This window comes from Chiloscyllium plagiosum, unplaced genomic scaffold (genome assembly GCF_037043375.1).
Source record: "Chiloscyllium plagiosum isolate Xiang-an unplaced genomic scaffold, Cpla_swu_hap1 HiC_scaffold_20, whole genome shotgun sequence".
Classification (NCBI taxonomy): domain Eukaryota; kingdom Metazoa; phylum Chordata; class Chondrichthyes; order Orectolobiformes; family Hemiscylliidae; genus Chiloscyllium; species Chiloscyllium plagiosum.
The window spans coordinates 28,966,588-28,988,394 of NW_028270158.1; the positions used below are offsets into that span (position 1 = coordinate 28,966,588).

A 21,807-nucleotide genomic window follows, 5' to 3' on the forward strand; every position below is an offset into this window, starting at 1 on the left:
TGCCAGTCCTCAGCCAATTTGATTCACTCTTCATGATAACAAAGAGACAGCTGAAGACACAGGGTACTGCTAAGACTATATACACAGTCAATATTCCAGCAGAAGTCTTGATGGCTTGTGCTCCTGAACTAGTCCCACTCTGAGCCAAACTCTTCCAGTGCCAGTCCACTACAGCTACATCACTGACATCAACCTAGCAATGTGAAGAATTGTCCAAATCTGACCTGCCCACAAAAAAAACAGGACAAATCCAACTGACATTGAATGGTATTGCCAACGATATTGTAAACTTTTCACTGTACTCCTATAATTCTGTCCTTGAGTACATGTGACAATAAACCTAATTTTATCACCATCCTGGGGGTTACCATTGACCAGAAACTGAACTGAATCAGCCTCATAACTGCTGACCAAGTTTGAGGCTTGGAATTCTTGTCTGGTAGAGAGAGGGAAAAGGGGAATAGTTGTGTCTGCTGGCTGTAGGATAGCTGCATCCAGTGTGGGAATGCATCTGATGGGAGGGAATAGCTGTGTCTGGAGAGAGGGGAGAGAAGACGAGAGCTTAGGGGAAGACTGTTGTCTCTGGTGGTGAAAGGAAATTCTTTTGTGTGAAAGAATAATGCTGTAATACCAGGTAATACAAGATCATACCATGATAATTTCCTTTACTTTTCCTTTTATAGGGAATGTATGCTTTGATGTTACTAGGTTGGCTTTTTCTACCCATATACATTGCAGCAGGGGTAAGATTGCATTTTAACTACTTCTAATGCAAAGCAATCATTTTCACAAAAATAAAATTTCCTGTTCCTACTTAACATTTTATCCTTTATTCAACACTTTGTATAACCCCAGAGAAGGGGGTTTCAGAGCAAGATTCTGCAAAATATAAGAACAGGCTACTAATGAAGAATTACAATTGGGATTGTTGGTATGGAAAGGTTATGGAAGGTAATTGAAAGGTAGCAGAATAGGAGAGGACAAATCGACAGCTTTGTAAAATCACCAATTTTGCAAAAAGACCAACTTCACTCCCACAAGTTGGGTCTTTAAAGACAAATGCAGTTCAAACTAATAGAACAGAGTTTGATTTACTCAGTTCTCATAAACCATAACTCGGGTTATGGTTTGTGAGAATATGGTTTTTTAAACTGATGGACACCACAAGTCATCTGCCTCCATATCCATATCTAGCAGTCATGATACTGACAGAGAGAAGCAGCAGTGTGTACCATCTGCAAGATGCACTCCAGCAACTCACCAAGGCTCCTTCAATTTCTTCCAAACATACAACCTCTACCGTCCAAAAAGGTAAGGGTAACAGATGCATGGGAACACCACCAACTGAACATTTCTTTGCAAGCCACACACCATTCTGACTTAACTATATCACTGTTGCCAAGTAAAGGGCCTGGGACTTCCTTCCTATCAACATTTTGTTTGTGCCTATTCCTGTGGACTGCACTAGTTCCAGAAGAGCTCACTACCGTCTTCTCAAGGGCAATTAGGGATGGGCAATAAATGCTGTCCTGGTTTGTTTATTTGTATCCAGTTAATAAAAAAACCCTATGATGGGACATTATTTCTTCCAATAGCAACTGTGGGAGAAGTGGTTTCTGCCTGATCAAAGACAATGTAATCTGATTTGGGTTCCTATACTTAGATGAGAGCAGTGAAATTCAGATCTAATTCTTCTGTTTGGCCTCTGGGTTTGCGATTCATGGTTCGATCTCAATTTCCATGTTTGCCCTCAGATGAACATATTCTCTCTCTGCAGGTCACCACCATGCCTGAATATCTACTGAAACGATTTGGAGGCCAAAGAATTCATTTTTTAATAGCTTTACTTTCTTTGATTATCTATATATTCACAAAGATAGCAGTAAGTCTGTTTTTTTTTATTGAAGATTCCACATGTATTATAAATATTGCATGTGTTTCTGAGAATACTTGATTTGATTATGAAGTAAACAATTGGGAAAACTGAGGTTTCCGCTGCATGCCACACAGTGTGACTACGATGGTCCAGCACACTGTCTCTCACCATCTGGTATCCTGAAAGTACAATGTACCTCAGTGCTAAACTCTCAATATACTATATTGCTCTGAATAATTTTAAGGAGGAGACAGATGGAGGTCTAACTAATAATGGGTTGAAGGGTTATGGAGAGCAGGCAGCAAAGTGGAATTGAGGCTGAAATGAGATCAGCCATGATCATGTTAAATAGCAGAGCAGGCTCCTGGTTCTGAAGTTCTTATGTTTCATATACAAAACCCTGTATCCTTGATCATTTCATTCTGTCAACATGGACAGTCCAAATACTGTTTGATTGTATCACAAGAAGTGCAATAACAAACCAATAGCTCATTTTATACATGATCTATTTCCTTTCCTTTTGACTTCAGTGGAACAGAAAATCATTTGCGATACAGAGTTATGGTATAAATTGGGTCATGTTACAGTAGGCCCTGAGCAGGATAATGGCACTGGCTGCACTTCCAGCCAATTCTGGAGGGCGGCCTGAGCTCACGTATGAGTGTGTTGTGCATGCACCAGAACAGAAGAGTGTTCCTGTCATGAAGTTGATCAATCATTCCAGCTGATTTCGTGTTGGTTTCAGAAACTCTGTTTATATTTGTGATTTTTCAGAAGCACTTCTCTCACTTCCATATGACTCAGGAGCATGTCTGGGTGGGGAGTCATGTTCAACAAGGAGATAATTGCTGAACTAGGCCACTCCTATAAGCTGACCTGGAGCCCTTAGACAGTCTTGCCAGTGGTTTTCATGACACTGTGGTTGGGTCCTGAAGAGGAGATTACATTGTCTTCTCTTTCCGCAGAGACAAACACAGTGATAGGGCCTGGCGCTTTGCTTGGATTCCTGATGGGGCAGCATGCATCAACTACACTTAGTTGACTCTGCTGACTCCTATAACAGTGAAGATAGACACAGCTACCACAGCGGCTGTTGATAAAGGTGCTGTCAGTATGCAAGCAAGTGAAAATATCATTTCGGTGAATGCCTACTTCCATGCCAGTAACACTGTCTATTCATGGAGCACAGTCAGCCATATCTACTGGTCTCAGCCCTCCTCTGAAAACAAAAGCGTGAGATGAAAGAGCAAATATAGATGACTGATATCCCCCTTTCTTGCCATCCAACCAGATAGAAACAGCAGGCACATAATGAGAGCCATAGAGATGTGCAGCACGGAAACAGACCCCTCAGTCCAACTTATCCATGCCAACCAGATACCCTAAGCTAATCTAGTCCCATTTGCCAACATTTGGCCTATATCCCTTTTAACCCTTCCTATTCATTTACCCATCCAGAATCTATCTCACGAATCAGGCATCAGTTCTACTGAGTTGACTGCATTGTGGAAGTAAGGGCATTCCCTACATCACAGGATGAAGCAGGTTAAGAAGTGTGAAGTGGTCAGCTGTGTCCTCCATAATGTTAACATCCTTCAAAATCTGGAATACACTGAATTACAGCATATGGCAGAAACTCCGCCATGGAATTTCAGGGCATTCTGTACTATTCCTCCTTTGGAGACATGGATCTAATGTCAATGTTCATCTGCTGCTCCCTTAGTGGTATAGCCTGTGAAGCGTACACAGAAATCTTTCCACATTTTACAATATTCTGTCACTGAGGGCAAATAGTAGGGTTCAATGCATATAACACCCCAAATTTCACCTTCAAAAGACAACCTGCAAATAAAACATACATGTTTATTTGAAAGGACTTGGCACAGGATGGCATGCAGTCTGTGGTAGGGTTTCTCAACCTCTTGCCTATCTCTGCTTCCAGGCCAAACACCTCACCGTGGGCGGCACGGTGGCTCAGTGGTTAGCACTGCTGCCTCACAGCACCAGGGACCTGGTTTCAATTCCCGCCTATCTGTGTGGGTTTCCTCTGGGTGCTCCCATTTCCTCCCACAATCCAAAAAAATGTGCAAGTCAGGTGAATTGGCCATACTAAATTGCCCACAGTGTTAGGTGCATTAGACAGGGGTAAATATAGGGTAGGGAATGGGTTTCTCTTCAGAGGGATGGTGTGGACTTGTTGGGCCGAAGGGCCTGTTTCCACACTGTAAAGAATCTAATCAATCTTTAGGCAAAACAGTGAATGACTAATACTGAAACAATGGAGAGAGCTGGGAAGATGTTTCTAATCCTTTTTGGCCAGGAATCCATCAAGAATGGTGATGGTGAACTTTGAGACATAAGGCCGCTCTCCAGCAACTATCCTTGAACCATTAGATTTCTCCTGAAGCTGAAGGGAACAAATGCAGTGAAACACAAAGATTGACACTTCACAATAAGCTATGCAAAGTATTCCAACTAGTGCAAGCCCAAACAGATGGCTGAATTGAGAGAAACAGGGAACTATGTTTCTCTCAAAAATCCTCAAAAATGTTCAGGACTGTAGGCAGCAGTTTAAAGGAATCGAGGGAAGTAATAAGCAAAGTGACATAACTTCTGCTTAACTGATATATGGGCATTGGTCTGCCTTAAGGCAGGAGTTAGTTGGGACAACCTGCAACAGCTGATGAAGTTTATTATTGTCAGTCTACAACAGGTAGCAGGGAGAATGTAGGACCCACTCCTCTCCTATATTCTATGTTTCAATGTACTATGTTTCCAGTTAGAATTAATCGCAAGCAGATAATGGTCATCTTGCTGGATCGGGATCAGTATCAAAGGGGGAGGTCTAATTAACATACCAGCCTTTTTGGGAACACTTCCTACCACACTAATCCTTAAGAGAAGCAAGACCAGACAGACATTGTAGAAGATGGTTGCAGATGTTTTAAGATGTTTCATAGTCCTGTAGCCAGAAATTAAAGGCCATAAAACCCAATAGCTTTCTGTTATCACAGGTGCAAATCCCACTTAGAAAGTTCTTGTAAGTGGTCTGTTTGCAAAGAATACTTCACAAAAGTAATTCTTGACCTCAGACCCTTTGAGCCTGGCTCTGCATGGAAGTATGAATTATGGTATACCATAGTTCCCTGTTTCTCTCAATTCAGCCATCTGTTTAATTTTTCTATAGCCCTCTGAATTCTAGTAATTCCCATTTGCTCATTACCTGCTGCATTGATTTGTGATTATGGCACTGTTAGTATCATGCTTCATTTCACATACTGCCAACAAAACGGACCTAGGACACAGCCCAGTGGAAAACCATGGATAAGTGTCCCATGTTATATTTCCTTTAAAAGAGTTTTCCTGAAGAACTCTGTATGTTATATGCAATACTATAACTCTGTCTACCAGTTAGATAGCCATTGCAAGCTTCACATGCTGAAATCACTCGGTTGTTGTAATGTCTGCTTCATAACTTATAGCGTGTTTTGCTGCTTCAAATGAAAAAAAAAACTCATGGAATTATTTAGTTCCTGATGAGCAACTGAATATTTGGCCATCAGTATTAACATGACACAGTGAACAACAATGACATACATTGTGCACATGAGGCCTATCATGCTTAAATTGACAACAAACAAGTCAATTTATAGTTGAAATGCATGGTAGATATTCTTCAATTGTACTAATGTGCCTGAGACAACCATCATTATCTTTGTTAATTTACAGTGTTGAAGAGTGTACATAATGGAAAATGTAAATACAGCTTGCAGGTAAACAGACAAACTATTGAGAGACCAATTCAACTCACTTGAGAAAAACAAATGGTTAGGCCATGTGGCAGATCAATAGCAAGCAAGGCAAGGTACATTGTCAGAAAGTCCAAAAAATGCCCTTGTTTAAATTGTGACACAGCAAACCTCTAAACAGAATTTAAAATGTTTCAATGGTGTTCAGAGCAAGAGTTTAAGATTTTGCTCTATTGAATGCAAGCTGTCAAGTTCTCCTTAGCAATGGGGAATTAGGTCTCCACAGACTTATTACACCAGCATGCCATGATCTCCCATTAGTTACAATCCATTGAATCAGTCATAGAGCATAGACAACAAAAACTAAAGCAAACTATTCAGAAAATTCTCACAGAAGAGTGAAAACCTTTACTTTCTATTGAATTATGGTGATAAAATCTCAGCTCAATGGAGAGAAAAATGTAAATTCAAGAGGAAGTGTCTGAACACTTAACTCAGGAAAGATCCAAAATTGAGAATACCATCTCTGAGATAATTAAGTCTTCTGGGGATATTTCTGTTCTGCTCATAAAAATTAATAAAGGGATGAAAAAGAAAAAGAAAGGAAACAGGATTCTCACAAGAAGCTATTAGGTAGATCTTGACTTTGATTGTGTAAAGTGGGTAGTAGGGAGTTAGCAGCTCATTTTACGAAGCTCCTTAATCACAATTCCCATTGATTTCATACATACTTGACAGCTCCCTACTCTTTCTTTAGTTATACGCCACACTGTAGACAAACCATACATTAAACTGTCCCACAATAGAAATCAAAAATGCAGTTAGTGAAATATTTTTCATGTTGGTTAATGTTACTGAGTAATATATTTTATGATGTATTTTGTCCAGGTTGATATCTATGCTGGAGCCATCATTATTCACATTGCTTTGCAATGGGATCTGTACATTTCTGTGTTTGGGTTACTCTTTCTTACTACAATATATGCCATTGGAGGTAGGTCTGTCACCCAGCCTAACATATAAAACAATCTATTACTATTACTTTATTAGTGTTTTCTCTACTAAAACGCTCAGCTGGCATTGTCAATTAAGTGATGCATTTTTAAACAACTTACCTTTTGTACATCAGGAATTATGTTTCTTGAGAGAGTTGTTTTATGAAATTCCTTGTGCAATGGTAAGAATTTGACCATGACCTCAAATTGGCCTGATCAGAAGTGATACTACTCAGAACTATGAAGACTGTAAAGAACTTGGAAAAGATTTTTGTAATATCATAAGACCATGTAATAGTTCGCCCATTCTCAGTGATTGTGTTTGCTTATGGAGGAAACAGGTCAGAGGTTGGACTGTATATCTACCTTGTCATAAAATTGAGAGTGTTTCAAGAAGACAAGAAGAAGTAAAACCATTTCCAAGCCTCTCAGAATCATGGCATGTTAAAACATAGAAACAGTCCACCCAGTCTGTGTCAGTGTGTTGCCATAAACTATTTTCCATTTCTTTAGTATTCCCATCTTTGTGGTCATTTAATTCCTTTGCAAATGATTGCCTACAGTGACTCATGACTAAGAATATACCAATCTGTCTATAGAACATCTTTTCTGGTGGAAGTTACTGTGACTGATTTTTCCAATACAATTAGTTATTCACTATAGAAAACTGTTGAGCCAGGGACTGACTAGCATTACATTAAAATGTTTTGCTTTTCTTCTAATAACATGGAAGTTTTAATATTCACCCGAACATGAAAATGGTGACTTTACTTCGAGTCTCAATTCAAAGATGACACAATGTAGCACACTCTCACTCGGGCATTATACTAGATTGTGTTTTCTAGTTTTGAACCACTTACAATCAGACAGATGGTGTGATTTTGGAAGTTGTGATTTGGAAGTGATTGAGGTGATTCATAAAGATGCATTTAAGGATTCCTGTCTTGTGGAATGCTCTGTATGCTAATGTAAGTTGTGATTTGGAGCTGCCGGGGTTGGACTGGGGTGCACAAAGTTAAAAATCACACAACACCAGGTTATAGTCCAACACTAGCTTTCGGAGCGTCGCTCCTTCATCAGGTGGTAGTGGAGGACATAACCACCTGATGAAGGAGCGATGCTCCGAAAGCTAGTGTACTTCCAATTAAGCCTGTTGGACTATAACCTGGTGTTGTGTGAGTTTTAACTAAGGTAAGTTGTTATCTGGAATGGGATGTCAATTAAAATTAAAAGTATCCTTCATCAATGCAATTTTAAATCTATTCAAGACTGTCCACCATCCCAGTATATGGTACCAAAAGTCTGAGTAGGTCTTGAGAATGATCTTAGTAGCAGAGACAAGAATTTTGTTTGAAGTTAGTACTAGAAAACTGAAATTTCTCCCCAAAATGCTGAGGATATTGGAGAACAATTGATATTTTGAAGACTAGGATTAGCAGGTTTTTATTAGGAAATGGTATCAATTGGATCAAACTGGTTAAATAGAATTTGGTGTTAGCCACAATCTAATATCGGCTACGATAAGATCTCCCAAGAGCTAAATCTATCTGTTCTAGTTCCTATTTTTTAATCACTCTGAGGGAGGATCAGCTTAACATTCTTGATCACACATAACTCATCTATTGAAACTTTATTAATTGCCCAATGTTTGTCAAATTATCACAAACATAACTTTGCTGGGAACTGTGGTCTTACCTGTTCTTTAGTTTTCCTGAGATAAGATCCTCAACCCCCCAGTAAGCTCAACACTAAGCCCATATAGCATATAACTAAAATTGTCACTTAGAGGTTTACTCTGCTTTTAATCCAAATAGCGATGAAACCATGACAATCCCAACAATTAATAGGTGGACAAAAGCAAACTGTGAGACACCTAATGAGTGAAGAATGTGATGCATTAGCAGCAGCTGTAAAAACAAAAAAGTTTGTTTTACTTATGAAACAGCTCAACTAAGACATTGTCCTCTGCTGTTACCAATGCATAGTTACTCCTGCCAGGAGGTATGCTTTTGTGGTATATCCTGCTCTTCTGTCTTGTGTCATTCTCACACATCATTATAGCTCCTCTGCAACCACCATATGATCTCTGTCATCCAACAGTGCCTTCTACTGCCTCCTCCATTTTGCCCACTAGGAGACATCTTTGTTATTTTTCAAATCTGATCAATGGCCAAAATACTGATATTTTCTTTTCTGAATGTCAATTTTTAGGATTTGTTTTGCTCTCGCTATTTGAAACACCCCTTCAATTGTCTTATGGTTTATATATAGAATTTTTAGTATACATTTTAACACCTACATTTCAAAAGTTCCATTTCCTTCCACAGGTCTCACTTGTATAGGTTGCTAAAGCATACAGGATGGTGGATAGAATGTCACAGTCTTGTGAGTTTTCCCTTGTTACAACCGTGAGTTTTCTTGTTGTTAACACATCATTCATCTTCGCAAAATAACTTCTGGTTGTTTCTAATCTTCTTCTAATTGCTGCATCACATTTGTCATCTTCTGTTATCATGTGTCCAATATACAATATGTTCCATTGTGACACCATCCACTTCAGTCTTAAATCTAGTTTCTTCTAACATGTTGCTTTGAACTATCATTTCTAAGTATCTAGAATGTACTTACTCTACAATATCTTGTAGGGCTTCTTCTGATTTTACATATTGCGTTACATGTTGCATTATCAGCATGCCAGTTTTGTCATGCTTTTGCTGCAAATTTTTATCATGAAATACATCTAATCCAGTAAATATTGTTCTGTGCATGAATTGAATAATTTTATTGATAGTATACATTCTTACTGCACTTCTGTCTTAAATGAAACAATACATGATTGCCCCTTTTCTCACCTGATGCTTGCTTTTTGTTCCAATATAGGTGATGGATAAATCTCACATCTTTACTGTCAAAGTCACAATTCAGTAAACTTCAAGAACTTTTCATGATAAATACAATCAAAATTTTTCTTAGCTCATGAAACACACATTCTTGTTTTCTTGTAGATTTTCGAAGATTGTTCTTAGTTTAAATACTCCGTCTCTCGTTCCTATTTCAGGTTTACATCCAGAATGCTTTTCATCAATTTCTACTTCAGATGTATTATTGATTCTTTCTAATATGATTTTCAAGATAACTTTACTGAGATGACTAATTAAGCTTATTGTTCAAAAATCATTGTATTTCATTGCATGAGGATTCTTAGTTTACTTAAACAGTGAATATCTTAAATCACTTGGTATATTTTGATCATAAATTTCTTTATCACTTCTAATCTGTCTTTCCAAGGTGTTCATTATTCTTTTGTTGTTCATCTGTGTCTCGAACTTTTCCTGTGGTCATCAATTTCAAATAATTCCCTGCCTTTGATATCAATTTGGTTCGTCTTTGTCTCTATATATTGAATAAGTATTGCAACCATTGTTTTGCTATTGTTTTACTTTCAAATGATATATCACAGTCTTTGACTTTTATGCATCCATTATTTTATGTTGTCCCTGTATTTCTATCTGTTAAAGATTTTACCTTCTGGTGGATAATCTCATTATCTGAATTCTTTCCAGCTTCAATACTTCATTACACATGTCATTATACCATTTCTCTTTAGCCTGCCTACATAGGGACTCAGAAAAATAGGAATGAGGAGTAGGAATGGGCATTTAGTTCTTAACAGCCTACTCCAGCATTCAATCAAGTCATGGTTGATCTGATTGCTGTCTCACCTCTATTCTTCTGTTTGCACCTCATTATCCTTGCCATCTGTTACAAATCTAAATTAGCCTTGAATATAATTGAAGAGTCAGCCTTCACTGCCTTTGGGAAAGAAAATTCTAATGACCCTCAGAGGAGAAAGAAATTTTCCTCATCTCTGTTTTAAAAGGGAGACCCCATATTCTTAATCCTTGCCTCCTAGTTCCATCTATCCTACAAGCGGAAATATCTTCCAGGTCTCCACCATTTCCAGTCTCATCAAGATCTTATATATTTCAATAAGATGACCTCTCATTGTCCTAAACTCCACTGAATATCGGCTCAACCTATACAAAACATTTCAAACATTCAATGCAGTCTTCATTTTCTTAACAATTTCATCATATTCATGTACATTTCTTTTCCTTCCCCTCTTTAGCATCATTTTAAATATTTTGTTTGTCATCTATTGCTTGTCTCTGTTTTGGTTGCACGTCCTTTACAGTCCATTTAATGTTTTTCCATTTGCCTTCTATTTCTCCTTCTGAGACCTTGGTTCCACAGATCGGTGCAATATCAAGGGCCGAAGTGGCTGTACTGCACTGTAACGTTCTCTGTTCTATGTACCATTGCTGGTTCTGCTTCCAGAGACATTCATAATTGTTCTGTACCTTTGAGTGAATGTCACAATGGTGTTTGCATACTTCATCATGTTAAGGTCAAAATGGTTTCACATTTTTCTCCTTTTTGGTATTTTCAGTTTCAACTTAGTTCTTGTGCAAGGAGACAAAAGGTTTTAAAATTATATTCACACTTGGGTGCTTATGAATTTTTTTTGCTGCTTTATAATGTTGCTTGAAGCATTGAAAGAAGAACAGAAAAGCTGTATACTATTTAAATGGGCAGCCATTGCAGAATTTGATGGTACAGAGGGATTTGAATGTCCTGGTACATGAATCAATCACTCCCCAAAGGATTGATTAAGTGCATGGCTTAGTTCATTTAAAATAGTAAAGCACATTATAAGTTATTAAACAAGCATTACATCAGAGCAATTGGTTACTGTGTGTTCTTCCTGCACACTCTCAATTAGACTAACTTAGACATAGAGTTGCAGCCATATATTCACAAAACACCTGGCATCTTGATGGTAAAGTGTCTTTAGGTCAAAGGTACATGTACAACCTTTCCCTGCTTTCTAAAAGAAAGTTCAACTTGTTACATTAACAAATGGGTTAACAGGTCTCTATAGCACATAAGTAATCTCCTGGTGTGTCCAGGTCTCAGGGTGATGATTTCATCTGCTGCAGTGAAACTTTGAGTCATTTAAAACAAATTTCAAGGTTTTTAAATGTTCTTCTTTTAATTTTTCTTTAACTTAAAACAAAATATCTGATTTGCAGCTTGTCCCATTTTCAAAACAGCAGCAGTGGACTTTGCAATTCTAAAAGAAATTGACTTTTGGTAAAAGCTGTTCAGACCTCAAAATTGTTTCCCTGGTCTGATTGGTTGCTTTAGCTTTTAGAACAGCTTTCTTGCAGCTCCAATTCAGTTCTGAAACTACCGTCTCCAGCCGTCAGCTTGAACAGTGTTTTTTTTCCAGTCTGCCTGCCTGCTGTATCCTAAAGGTTGATTTTGTAGGTTATACCCACTCCCCCACAGCAGCATTCCGGAGCAATTTCTTTTGATGTTTCCCTTTGGACTTTCTGATGAAGGGCTTATGCCTGAAACGTCGATTCTCTTGCACCTCAGATGCTGCCTTACTGTGCACACCCTTCAACTTTGGATTTTCATGTATTGTACACATTGTTATTTAAAGCCTTGAAACTGTCTCAAAAGCCTTTAAGGCCACGAAACCAACAGTGTTCAAGATCAGTTTCTTGACAAAATTATATCAGTCTCTCTCCTTTTTCATTTTTTGATCCAGACTGTTTTAATTTATGTGCATTCCTCATTGTCCTTTACTAATTTTGTGTTTATGTTGCGCATTATGATTACTACATCATAATTGAGTTACAACAATTCAGAACGCCACTATATATTTAAAAATGCCTCTGTTCCCCACTCAATGTGATCTTGTGTCAAGGCATAAACTTGGATGTCAATTATATCAAAAAGCTTTCCTTTGATCTTATACCTAACATGTTATTGCGGACATTTGGTTTATCTCCAGCATCATTTAATTTTTATTATTTGTAATTATTTCTCTGCCTCAATTAATCAGATCATAGGTCATCTCTTCACATGCTATTCAGCTGTTGGCAGTTTACTCAAACTTTTGATCACCTGCAGAGACTTGTTATTTGGCCTATCGACACCCTATTCACACCATTTGTATGATTTTTAAAATATTTCTGCCTATAAATTCTATGCCTGTATGCTTTTCTTCACTTTACCTGACAAAGGAGCAACATGCCGAAAGCTCGTGATTTCAAATAAACCTAAAAATCACACAACACCAGGTGATTGTCATCACCTGATGAAGGAGCGTCGCTCCGAAAGCTAGTGTGCTTCCAATTAAACCTGTTGGACTATAACCTGGTGTTGTGTGATTTTTAACTTTATATGCCCCTGTCCAACACCGGCATCTCCAAATCAAATAAACCTGTTGGACTATAACTTATTATTGTGAGACTTCTAACCTTTCTTCTATCTTAATTGTGGTTATTCTTTCTGAGAAAATAAAATCACCATGCTCTGATGATGGGCCTCTGGTCACAACCACAAAAGGTCTACAGAACATGCAATAGAAGTCAGGGGTAAAGATGGCAGAGATACATGCAGCTTTGTGTGGAACTTGGAGAAGCCTGCATTATCCTGAGTTCTGCCACTTCCCATGCAAGTTAAAAATGTCTTCTTCCATGGAAAGGATGCTCACCACAATGTAAAGCCAGGCTGAGCGTTCACCCCATAGACACTTGGGTGTGTACTCCATCACGCAAGGCATGTGCCTAACCCAATAGATGGTTGAATGAGAAGAGGACAAAGAAGCAGGATCTATCATCAGGAATCCTTCCTCCTCAGGGAGAGAGGGAGTTGCCACCATGGAATGAAATGAAAAAGCAGCACATACCAGCTGGCCCTAAGGTGTTCGCCTCTGGACTGTACTAAGTTTTGTGACATCTCCTCACTCCCTCTACCATTGACCCCAATAGCTCCAACAGCTGATCTAAGGGCTATATCCTTGCACTCATGCCAGAGCCCTCAAGGCTTCACATGTCCAGAGCTGCCTGACATGATCTTGAGGTAACAGGACAATCCAGTGAACAGAACGTTTCTACCTCAGCTGCTGCTGTTAGGCTAGCACATCGTTCCAGAAATGTAAACTTTAACATCAGGAGCAGGAAAGTGGCATGGTGATCATTCTGAATATACCTCATTGGTAAATACATTCAAAATATATTGCTTTTGCTATATCCATATGTATATAATAATAATTTGTCAGGATTTTGGAAATGTGACAGCTATGTTGAATGGCTTGCCTCATCGTTGGCACGCTGGAGGGCTTTTGCCCGAAATGTCGATTTTCCTGCTCCTCAGATGCTACTTGACCTGCTGTGCTTTTCCAGCATCACTCTAACCTAGACGCTTTGCTGGTTCCAGAGTAGATAAGGACATTGCATTAATTGTTGAAGTAGACTGTTTGTAATTACGTGAATCTTCACAGAACATTTGTGTGAGTTTGCAGTTTTGTACTTTCTAGTCAATGCAACAGCTGCACCTCACCATCCTCCACTTCATTCAATCTCTGTTTATAATCTAAAGGAGATTGCTGCAGATCACCTTATGTGGGTATAACTCAGGTGCATCTTGAAGATGGAGCTGGATGAGATAAATCACGATCTGTTGTCCAAGTGTAGTGAAGTTAAGAGTTTGGGGAACAAAGCTCCACTGCCTGTTTTATTCTGGATGGTAGAGAACCCTGGCTTTTGGTTATTCTGCAAGGAAGAATGGCAGGCATACAGCTGCATTGCAGGCAGATGATAAAGTTCTGCCAATGGAATACTGGCAAACTGTATATCTATAGTATTGTCACTAGAATCCTGTGGGATGTCTCTTTGCAGCCTGGCATCTATTAAAGGGTTATACATGTTCATGGCCTCCTCCTCAGGTTCAAATTCAATTCAACTTCAATTGAGGAGAACTGATTGCTCCTCACTCCAATCCTGCGGTAATGTTTGTGTTGGTTGCAAGATCAGGTACAGCTGCTGATGACAAACAATGCAGAGTCTATCTCAATCAGTTAAAGCAGCAGAAGTAGTTTTAGATAAGGCGGTGGTGTGTTCAGTAATTGCTGTGGTGAAAGTATGAATCTGATTGTACAGCCCTTTTGTTATACTTATGGGCTGCCTCACAGGTATCGATGGCCCTTATTGCCCAGGATCCAACCATTAGCCTGGGCTAGGGCTGAAAATTCTCTGGGAGTTTTGATGGTGCAAGATGTATGTTTGTGACAGCTCCCTGGGAAAGATGCACACACCACAATGATCCTTCAACTGTCATCTCCTGTCAGCTATACATTTAAGAGGTGCAATCCTTCACAAGTCACAAATGTGACTTGGGAATATATCACCATTCCATCACTGTCATTGGGTTAAAATCTTGGAACTCCCTCCCTAAGGACATTGTAGGTCAATCTATAGGACATGGATTGCAGCTGTTCAAGAAGGCAGCTCCCTACCACCTTCCTAAGGGCAACTAGGGATGGGCAATAAATGCTGACCCAGCCAACATTCTCCACATCCCATGGGCGAATAAGAACAATGTACATATCTGATCCCAGAGATTGCTAATGGTCAAACGTGTAGTCAATGATCATCTTGATTTGATTTGATTTATTAATTGTCATGTGTATTTTGTTAGAAAAGTGTTGTATAGTTTCACCACTCTTCTGTTAAAACAAAGAAAAAAGAAACTAAAACATAGAATATTAAAGGCAGAAAAATAAAGAAATAAAGGAAACATGTTCAACATTACAGTCCTCCTTGTTAAGTGCTCCACCTTGTACTAGGCACAAGTCCCCTTTGCCATGCCACCACCACTGAAACTAAAGTTGCCACTCTTCGGTGCCATCTCGCCTCCAGCGATGCCCTCGCTAGCATCTGGCTGCCATCATATGTGGAGAAATGGATCGAGATATTGGCACAATGGAATTGTGCATTGGTCACCTCCTCTGTTCATCTATATCTGTAATAGACCACATCTGTCACCCGTTTCACATGTGAAGCCACCACTGGTGAAGAAACTGAGCATCGCAGTTCCCACCAAATCCACACGGATTCGGGTCTTGCTGAAGATTCCACATTGTCAATGACAGTTTCATCATCATTTTACTTTTGTAATGCTCCTCCAACATCTGCATGTAGTTAGCTCTTGATGGAGAGTTGCATTCCTGATACATCCTGATCAGACAGCTCACATCAGCTCTCCCCTTGTTGCATCCTTTCCTGCTGCTTCCAATATTTCAGCAATATTTGATCCTCTTGGCTATTTAAGCAAGTGAACTCTTTTGAATGGGTAGCCATAAGAGCAGGGAATATGCTTATCCGTGATTCATATCCAAAGAACTAATAAGGAGTAAACACCTTCACTCCTCACATTGTCCACACATAAAAGTGGCTTCCTCCACCTTGAATCTGCAAACCTTACATGCCAAGAGGCGTGAGCCAGTCAGCTTTGAGCAGTTGTGTTTAAGGTCAGCAGTTTTCCTCGCATGACTCTGCAGTAGGAGGGAGAGGAACAAGTTTATTAGCAGTTTTAAATGGATGCTCAGGACTGATGGAGTTAATAGCTGGTGTTTGAGTGCATGATAATGTGAGAAGGGAAGGCCAGTTGTGCTGGGTGTCATTACAGAGGGAAGCTGTAAGGCTATGTTAAATGGTCAAGGGTGATGAGGGCATATGTGAAACAACAGGAAAAGTTTGGAAGGCACAGAATTGGGCTTTGAAGATAGCATGCACTATGATTTGCGGTATCGTAAGATTCACGTTCATCACTGACATAATCTTGAGAAATCTTGACATAATTTTTAAAAGGCCTCAACACAAGGAGTATTCACAGCATGTAAATGTATTACACTTAGGAACCTGCCAAGGGATAGTGTGAAACCTGACCTGCCACAAACAGGACACTGACTCCATCAATAAACACGAACACACACACACGCACAAACAAACACGCACATAAACACGCACACACCAACACACACGGACAAACTCCCATGTCCGAAATAAACATTCATGTACACACGTGTACAGTTGCACACATACATAAGTAAAGACATAAGCAAAAACATAAATGAAGATAAAAATCTCAAATAAATATTTGGAAGACATGAACTCAGATAAAAGATCTGAGTCTGCACTCCTGTATAATTATGTGCAAGCATACAGGTTTGGAAGTGGAAACAGTCGCGTGGTTGCAAACTCTGTATATATGCTCTCACGCATTCTCAATTATATGCACTTTTGAATCAAGTTTGTTTTGAGGATTTATTTCTGCTCTCCCTTTTCTGACAGGTGGGCTGGCTGCTGTTATATATACAGATACACTACAGACAGTGATCATTCTGGCTGGATCGCTGACTCTCACGATATTTGGTACACATATTTGAGTTTTTGTTACTGTTATGTGTCCTCGTTTCCTACATTAGAATTTAGGAAAATAACTTTCTCAACAGTTAATTGGCATACAGAGGGGAACCTATCAGCTATTCTTCAAATCTATGTCTTTCTATGAGCCTCCCTTAGTTTAATGTCTCTGAAAGACTTAATTTCGGGAGCTAGAATAACAATAATAGGATTCGCAACTGTTTGTCAAAGCATGTCTCTGAAAGATGGTAAAAGCTTTACTCAGGAGGGCCTGCAGGTAGTCTATTGGCAGGAGCAGGAAGTGGGATTAGCGAAATGGCATCATGTAATCCCATTTCAAATTTATCCATGAGATTTAACTCCATTTCAGATGGAAGTTCTGGTTGCTAGTGTTATCGTTCAATTGGGAAATCCGACCAGACTTAAAAACAGTCAGGGGTGGGGGGGAGCCGATATTTGCCTGTTACAGTCTGTCTTTAAATACACATTGGTGAGGAGATCAAAATAATCCAACCCCTCATATATTTTATTGATAACTCACACACTGCAGGGATTGCCTCTGCCTGTGATTTCACTCTCTTTTTGCTTTCCCTTTGCTTCAACTCCCAGTTCTGTTTTACTACATTATTCTTGTGTCATAAACTCTCTCACACTGTCCTTTGGTCATCAGATTTTAACAAAGTAATCAAATTGAAATAAAAATTCACAAGAGTTCGAATAAGGGCTTCCAATAATCACCCAATTTGAACATTATTGCACAGTCAAATTCTGCTCCATTCAGTGCTACGGAAAATTTCAAACTACATCTATTCTTAATCCTTGGCTGAATTTATTTTATTGTCCACAGTAACAGCAGGAAATGTTTCTTTTCTGTGTTTTTTCTAGCACTGGAATCCTGTTCTCACATACATTTGGTTTTGGCAAAGAGCATAAGTTCTTGCTGATCTCTTTCCTCCCCAGAAGCTTCTATGCTGCTTTATTATTGAACTTCTAGAATTTGGGTGTTTAGAGGTCAAAAACAAAGCAAATGTGCTCTTAGCACCATATCAGCCATTACTGTGACACTGCTGCATTTAACCCTACTCCTTTTGACAACCATTTTCTCAACAATTCCAGAGCTACCCTTCTTCAAGATGTGGAAAGAATTGTCCAATATTGGAAATCCATATGGAAAGGCAGTTACATGTTGGAGAGAGACTACTGCTACTAGATCTCTGCCCTCATCATTCTTTCCTAGCCTGTTAGGTACCCACTAGCTCTTGAAGCATATGTTCCACAAACCTCTTCATTAACCATATGTGGTAAAGTGTTTCTTACTGATAGAATCATAGAATCCCTACAGTGTGGAAGCAGGCCCATTTGGCCCATCCAGTCTATATTAACGCACTGGAGAGTGCCCCACCCAGACCGAACTCCCTACTCTATCCCTGCATTTCCCATGGCTCATTCACCTGACCTGCACATCTTTGGACTGTGGGAGGAAACCGGAGCACCCGGAGGAAACTCACGCAGACACGGGGAAAATGCGCATACTCCACACAGACAGTCACCCGAGGCTGGAATCAAATCCGGGTCGCTGGTGCTGTAAGGCAGGAATGCTAACCACTGAGCAACTGTGCTGCCTGTGTACTTAAGAACTAAATAAATACAGTTGAAGAAATTTTCTACAAGTCTTTTTCTGATTGATCTAACAATCCAGGAGTTCCAATTTCTGACTGATTAAGGAACGCCCAAATCTGGCAGGATTTAGGAGTTCACCAGGGTGTGTCAAGATTGACACAAATGGAACTGCTGTTCTACCTTTGTAGCCTGCTGAAACTTTATTTAACCCATGATAGATGAAGTATAAATATTTAAAACTACAATACAAGATAGAAATTTAAACAATGAGCTTATTTATAGTTACTTTTAGTACAGAAGTTTAGAATTGCTAAAAGGTATGCTGTCAAAGCTCTGATCCTGCACACCTCAGGACAGAATTGCAAGAATACCAAATTTCAGTACCAAAATTTTGTTTTTCTTGTAACTCTGAGAGCAAGATGAAAAGCTTCAACAGTGTATCTCTTTTTCCCAGAAATGCTAATACTATCCATAATACCAACTTAAGAGATCTTTTCTCGGAAGAAGCTGACTTCCAACAAAGCAAAATACATTTGTAAAATTTAGTCCCAACTCCATGTTTTGTTATGATAACAGCAGAGTCTAATTACTTCTTAAAATAGATGGATTTCTCACTGATTGATGAATCTAAATATGTTTTCAGGCTTTAAGACATTTAATATACCAAACCAACTAAAATCAACAGAAATCAAACATTATTCAGGAGACAACTAATACAATGAACTAAAGAAAACATACTTTTGTATTAACTAAGACAATTGAGGTACAACTTATAATCAGATGTGTAACCATAAGACAGGGCACATGAAGGCAGCCTATTGTAAGTTGAAAGCTGGTAGTTTTTGTGTGTATATCTAGTATTTCTGAGAGTTTAGCTTGTGGCAAAGTTATACAATCTAATATATTTATATTGGGTATAATCAGAACATAGAGGAATATAGGATATTTTTATATTTGAATGTTTGGTGTCAGATAGAGGCATAAAAAGCTGTTGACCTTTGAGAAATGAAGTTAGTTAAATCCCTGATTTGTCAAAAGATATGAATTTCTCTGTAGAGAAAGTTTACTTATTTAAAATATATTAAAAGAGGGATATTAATCAAAATTGTTTAAATTGTAGAGTGAATTGCTGTTTAGTCAATAGATCTGTTATTATTGGAGTGGTGTGGAAATTACCTATTAATGATGTTGATTTCATACTAGGAAATGACCTTGTGGGAGATAAACTGCTGCTGTTGCCAGAGATGGTAGGCAAGTCCATTGAAACTGACAATAAACCAAAGAAATGAGTGACTTTTTGTAATCCTGCTATAGAAAGTACTGTTTCAGCTAAAGATGTGTCCAAAGAATCAAAGCTCAGACTTCTGAGAGTAAATCAGCTTGACAGCAAAAAGGTAAAACCAGCTGGAAATGAATTAGATCTGTCTCAATTAAGCTGCCTCCAGATCCTAAGTCAACGGTGTCAAAACAGAATACAGCAATAGAATTCCAGACTAATAGATGAACAATTAAAGACAGTTGTTAAAACTAAAATTTCTTTGCTGTAACTGTTGCTGTTACTGTAGAACTACAATGACAGACTTAAGTCCTAAATTGGAAAATGAAATTTCGAAGTTAAGAAGCTATGGCTGTTGTTCTGAAAGAACTGAACAAAGTTTGTGCTAAAGTTGGCAGACAAAGACAGACAGAATGTAAAAGAAAACTGCAAATTTAAATAAAAAGGAATATCAGAATTTTTATCCAAACATCGATCTAATCTCAACGAGATGCTTAAAGCAGCAAGGGAACCATAGTTTTACACATGAGCAAGATAATTGGATAGTAGCCAGCTGAAAGAATTTTTATGTATGGACAATATAGAAGTTATATCTCTGAAAGAGAATGGAAATTTAAGGACTCAGCTACTGATGTCACTGCAAAGTGTTAAAGAAGAAGCAAAGAAAATGCTGGATCAACAGAGCAAATAGGGTTACAACAAAGAATTTGTTCTGAACCTACATTTTTCACCTGTTGGTACTCAAAAGCCAGAGGAAATGTCAGAAATCAGCAGTGCTGTTCTTGATCAATCCAAGGATACAAATGACTAACCAAGAGCATGGAAACAATATGAACCTTAATCATCATGTGGAAAGATTTTTACAAATGCTGCATCGCAGAAGGTGGAGTTACTAGCTGTAAAACAAATCCTCACAATGAGAGAACAACTTTAAAAAACAATATTGAGTGACTTTAAATCTTAATTGTAACATGTATTTGGGTTAATGCAGATAAAATGTTATGATCTACGAAGATGTGCTGTTTAAAAGAAAATGTGACAGTGTGGGGATTGGGAGTGAGGGGGGTCGGAAGAATATTACTTATGCTGTGTGAACTAAGTTAGTTATCAAAGTGTATAGAATGTTATAAGTTGTACTTTGAATGGTATCTATAAGAACCCTTCACAATGGTGCAATTCTTCATTATTCAAAGGGGGAGGTGTTACAATAATGAAATTTTTAAGATTTTTAATTTAAGGTAAATGTAAAAGGATCATGTGATCTTTTCTAAAGTCTAGGCAGTCCTGATTGTTTACTGAGAATTAGGTGTAAGGTGTTTACACTTGGAGACAGTAGCGGCAGCCTGAGTGCTAAAGTGGATAGGCTGTGAGTCTCCAAAGTACAGAAAAGTGATGAAAATTTGGATCATAAGTGAATCTTCTTTAACCTGCCCATTTACTTTGAAAAAGAAGGAAAGTTAGGCTCCCGGGGATAACTAATCAGTCTTTGTACCTGGATACAAGGTCTCAGTGATTCATAATGCTATAGAGATGAACTTTGAAGGGTTAGGATCTAAGATATCCCTGAAAACTCATAGGAAAGGTTAGTCTTTCAGGATTCGGGAGAGGGAGAGCAGCTTTAAGAAATAGGAAGCTGTGTTTTATTACACAGGAATGTGGGTGAGAGCACACTTGAATAACACAATGACCAAATTCATGGGGAATTAAAACAAAGCTGTAAGATTGGGACTAGTGTATGCTAGAAGAAGAATCTATGAGAGAGAAAACTCAGTGAAAGACAATACTGAGGTTAAAATTTTCTAGGCTGAGGAGGGAAGTTGGCAGAAGTAAACCCTTTAGGAAAGAAGATTCACCTGGGAATAATTCTGGGAGAATTGAATGGCCACTTAAAGAATATTAGAAAGCATTTGGTGGAGAGGGAAGTGGGCCAGGCGTAGGCAGGTGAGACTAGTTTAGTTTGGGATTATGGTTGGCAAAGACTAGTTGGATCCAATGGTCTGTTTCCATGTTG

General features: G+C 38.7%; 1 protein-coding gene across 1 annotated transcript in view; it reads left to right on the top strand.

Annotated features, from left to right (window-relative positions):
* Nucleotides 1–21,807, top strand: part of LOC122560397 (sodium/myo-inositol cotransporter 2-like) — a 63,632-nt gene that overhangs the window by 6,242 nt on the left and 35,583 nt on the right. Inside the window, exons 4-7 of the mRNA XM_043711029.2 lie at nt 684–743; nt 1,778–1,882; nt 6,514–6,619; nt 16,829–16,909. Coding sequence (XP_043566964.1) covers nt 684–743; nt 1,778–1,882; nt 6,514–6,619; nt 16,829–16,909 — 352 coding nt within the window. The remainder of the gene's footprint in view (nt 1–683; nt 744–1,777; nt 1,883–6,513; nt 6,620–16,828; nt 16,910–21,807) is intronic.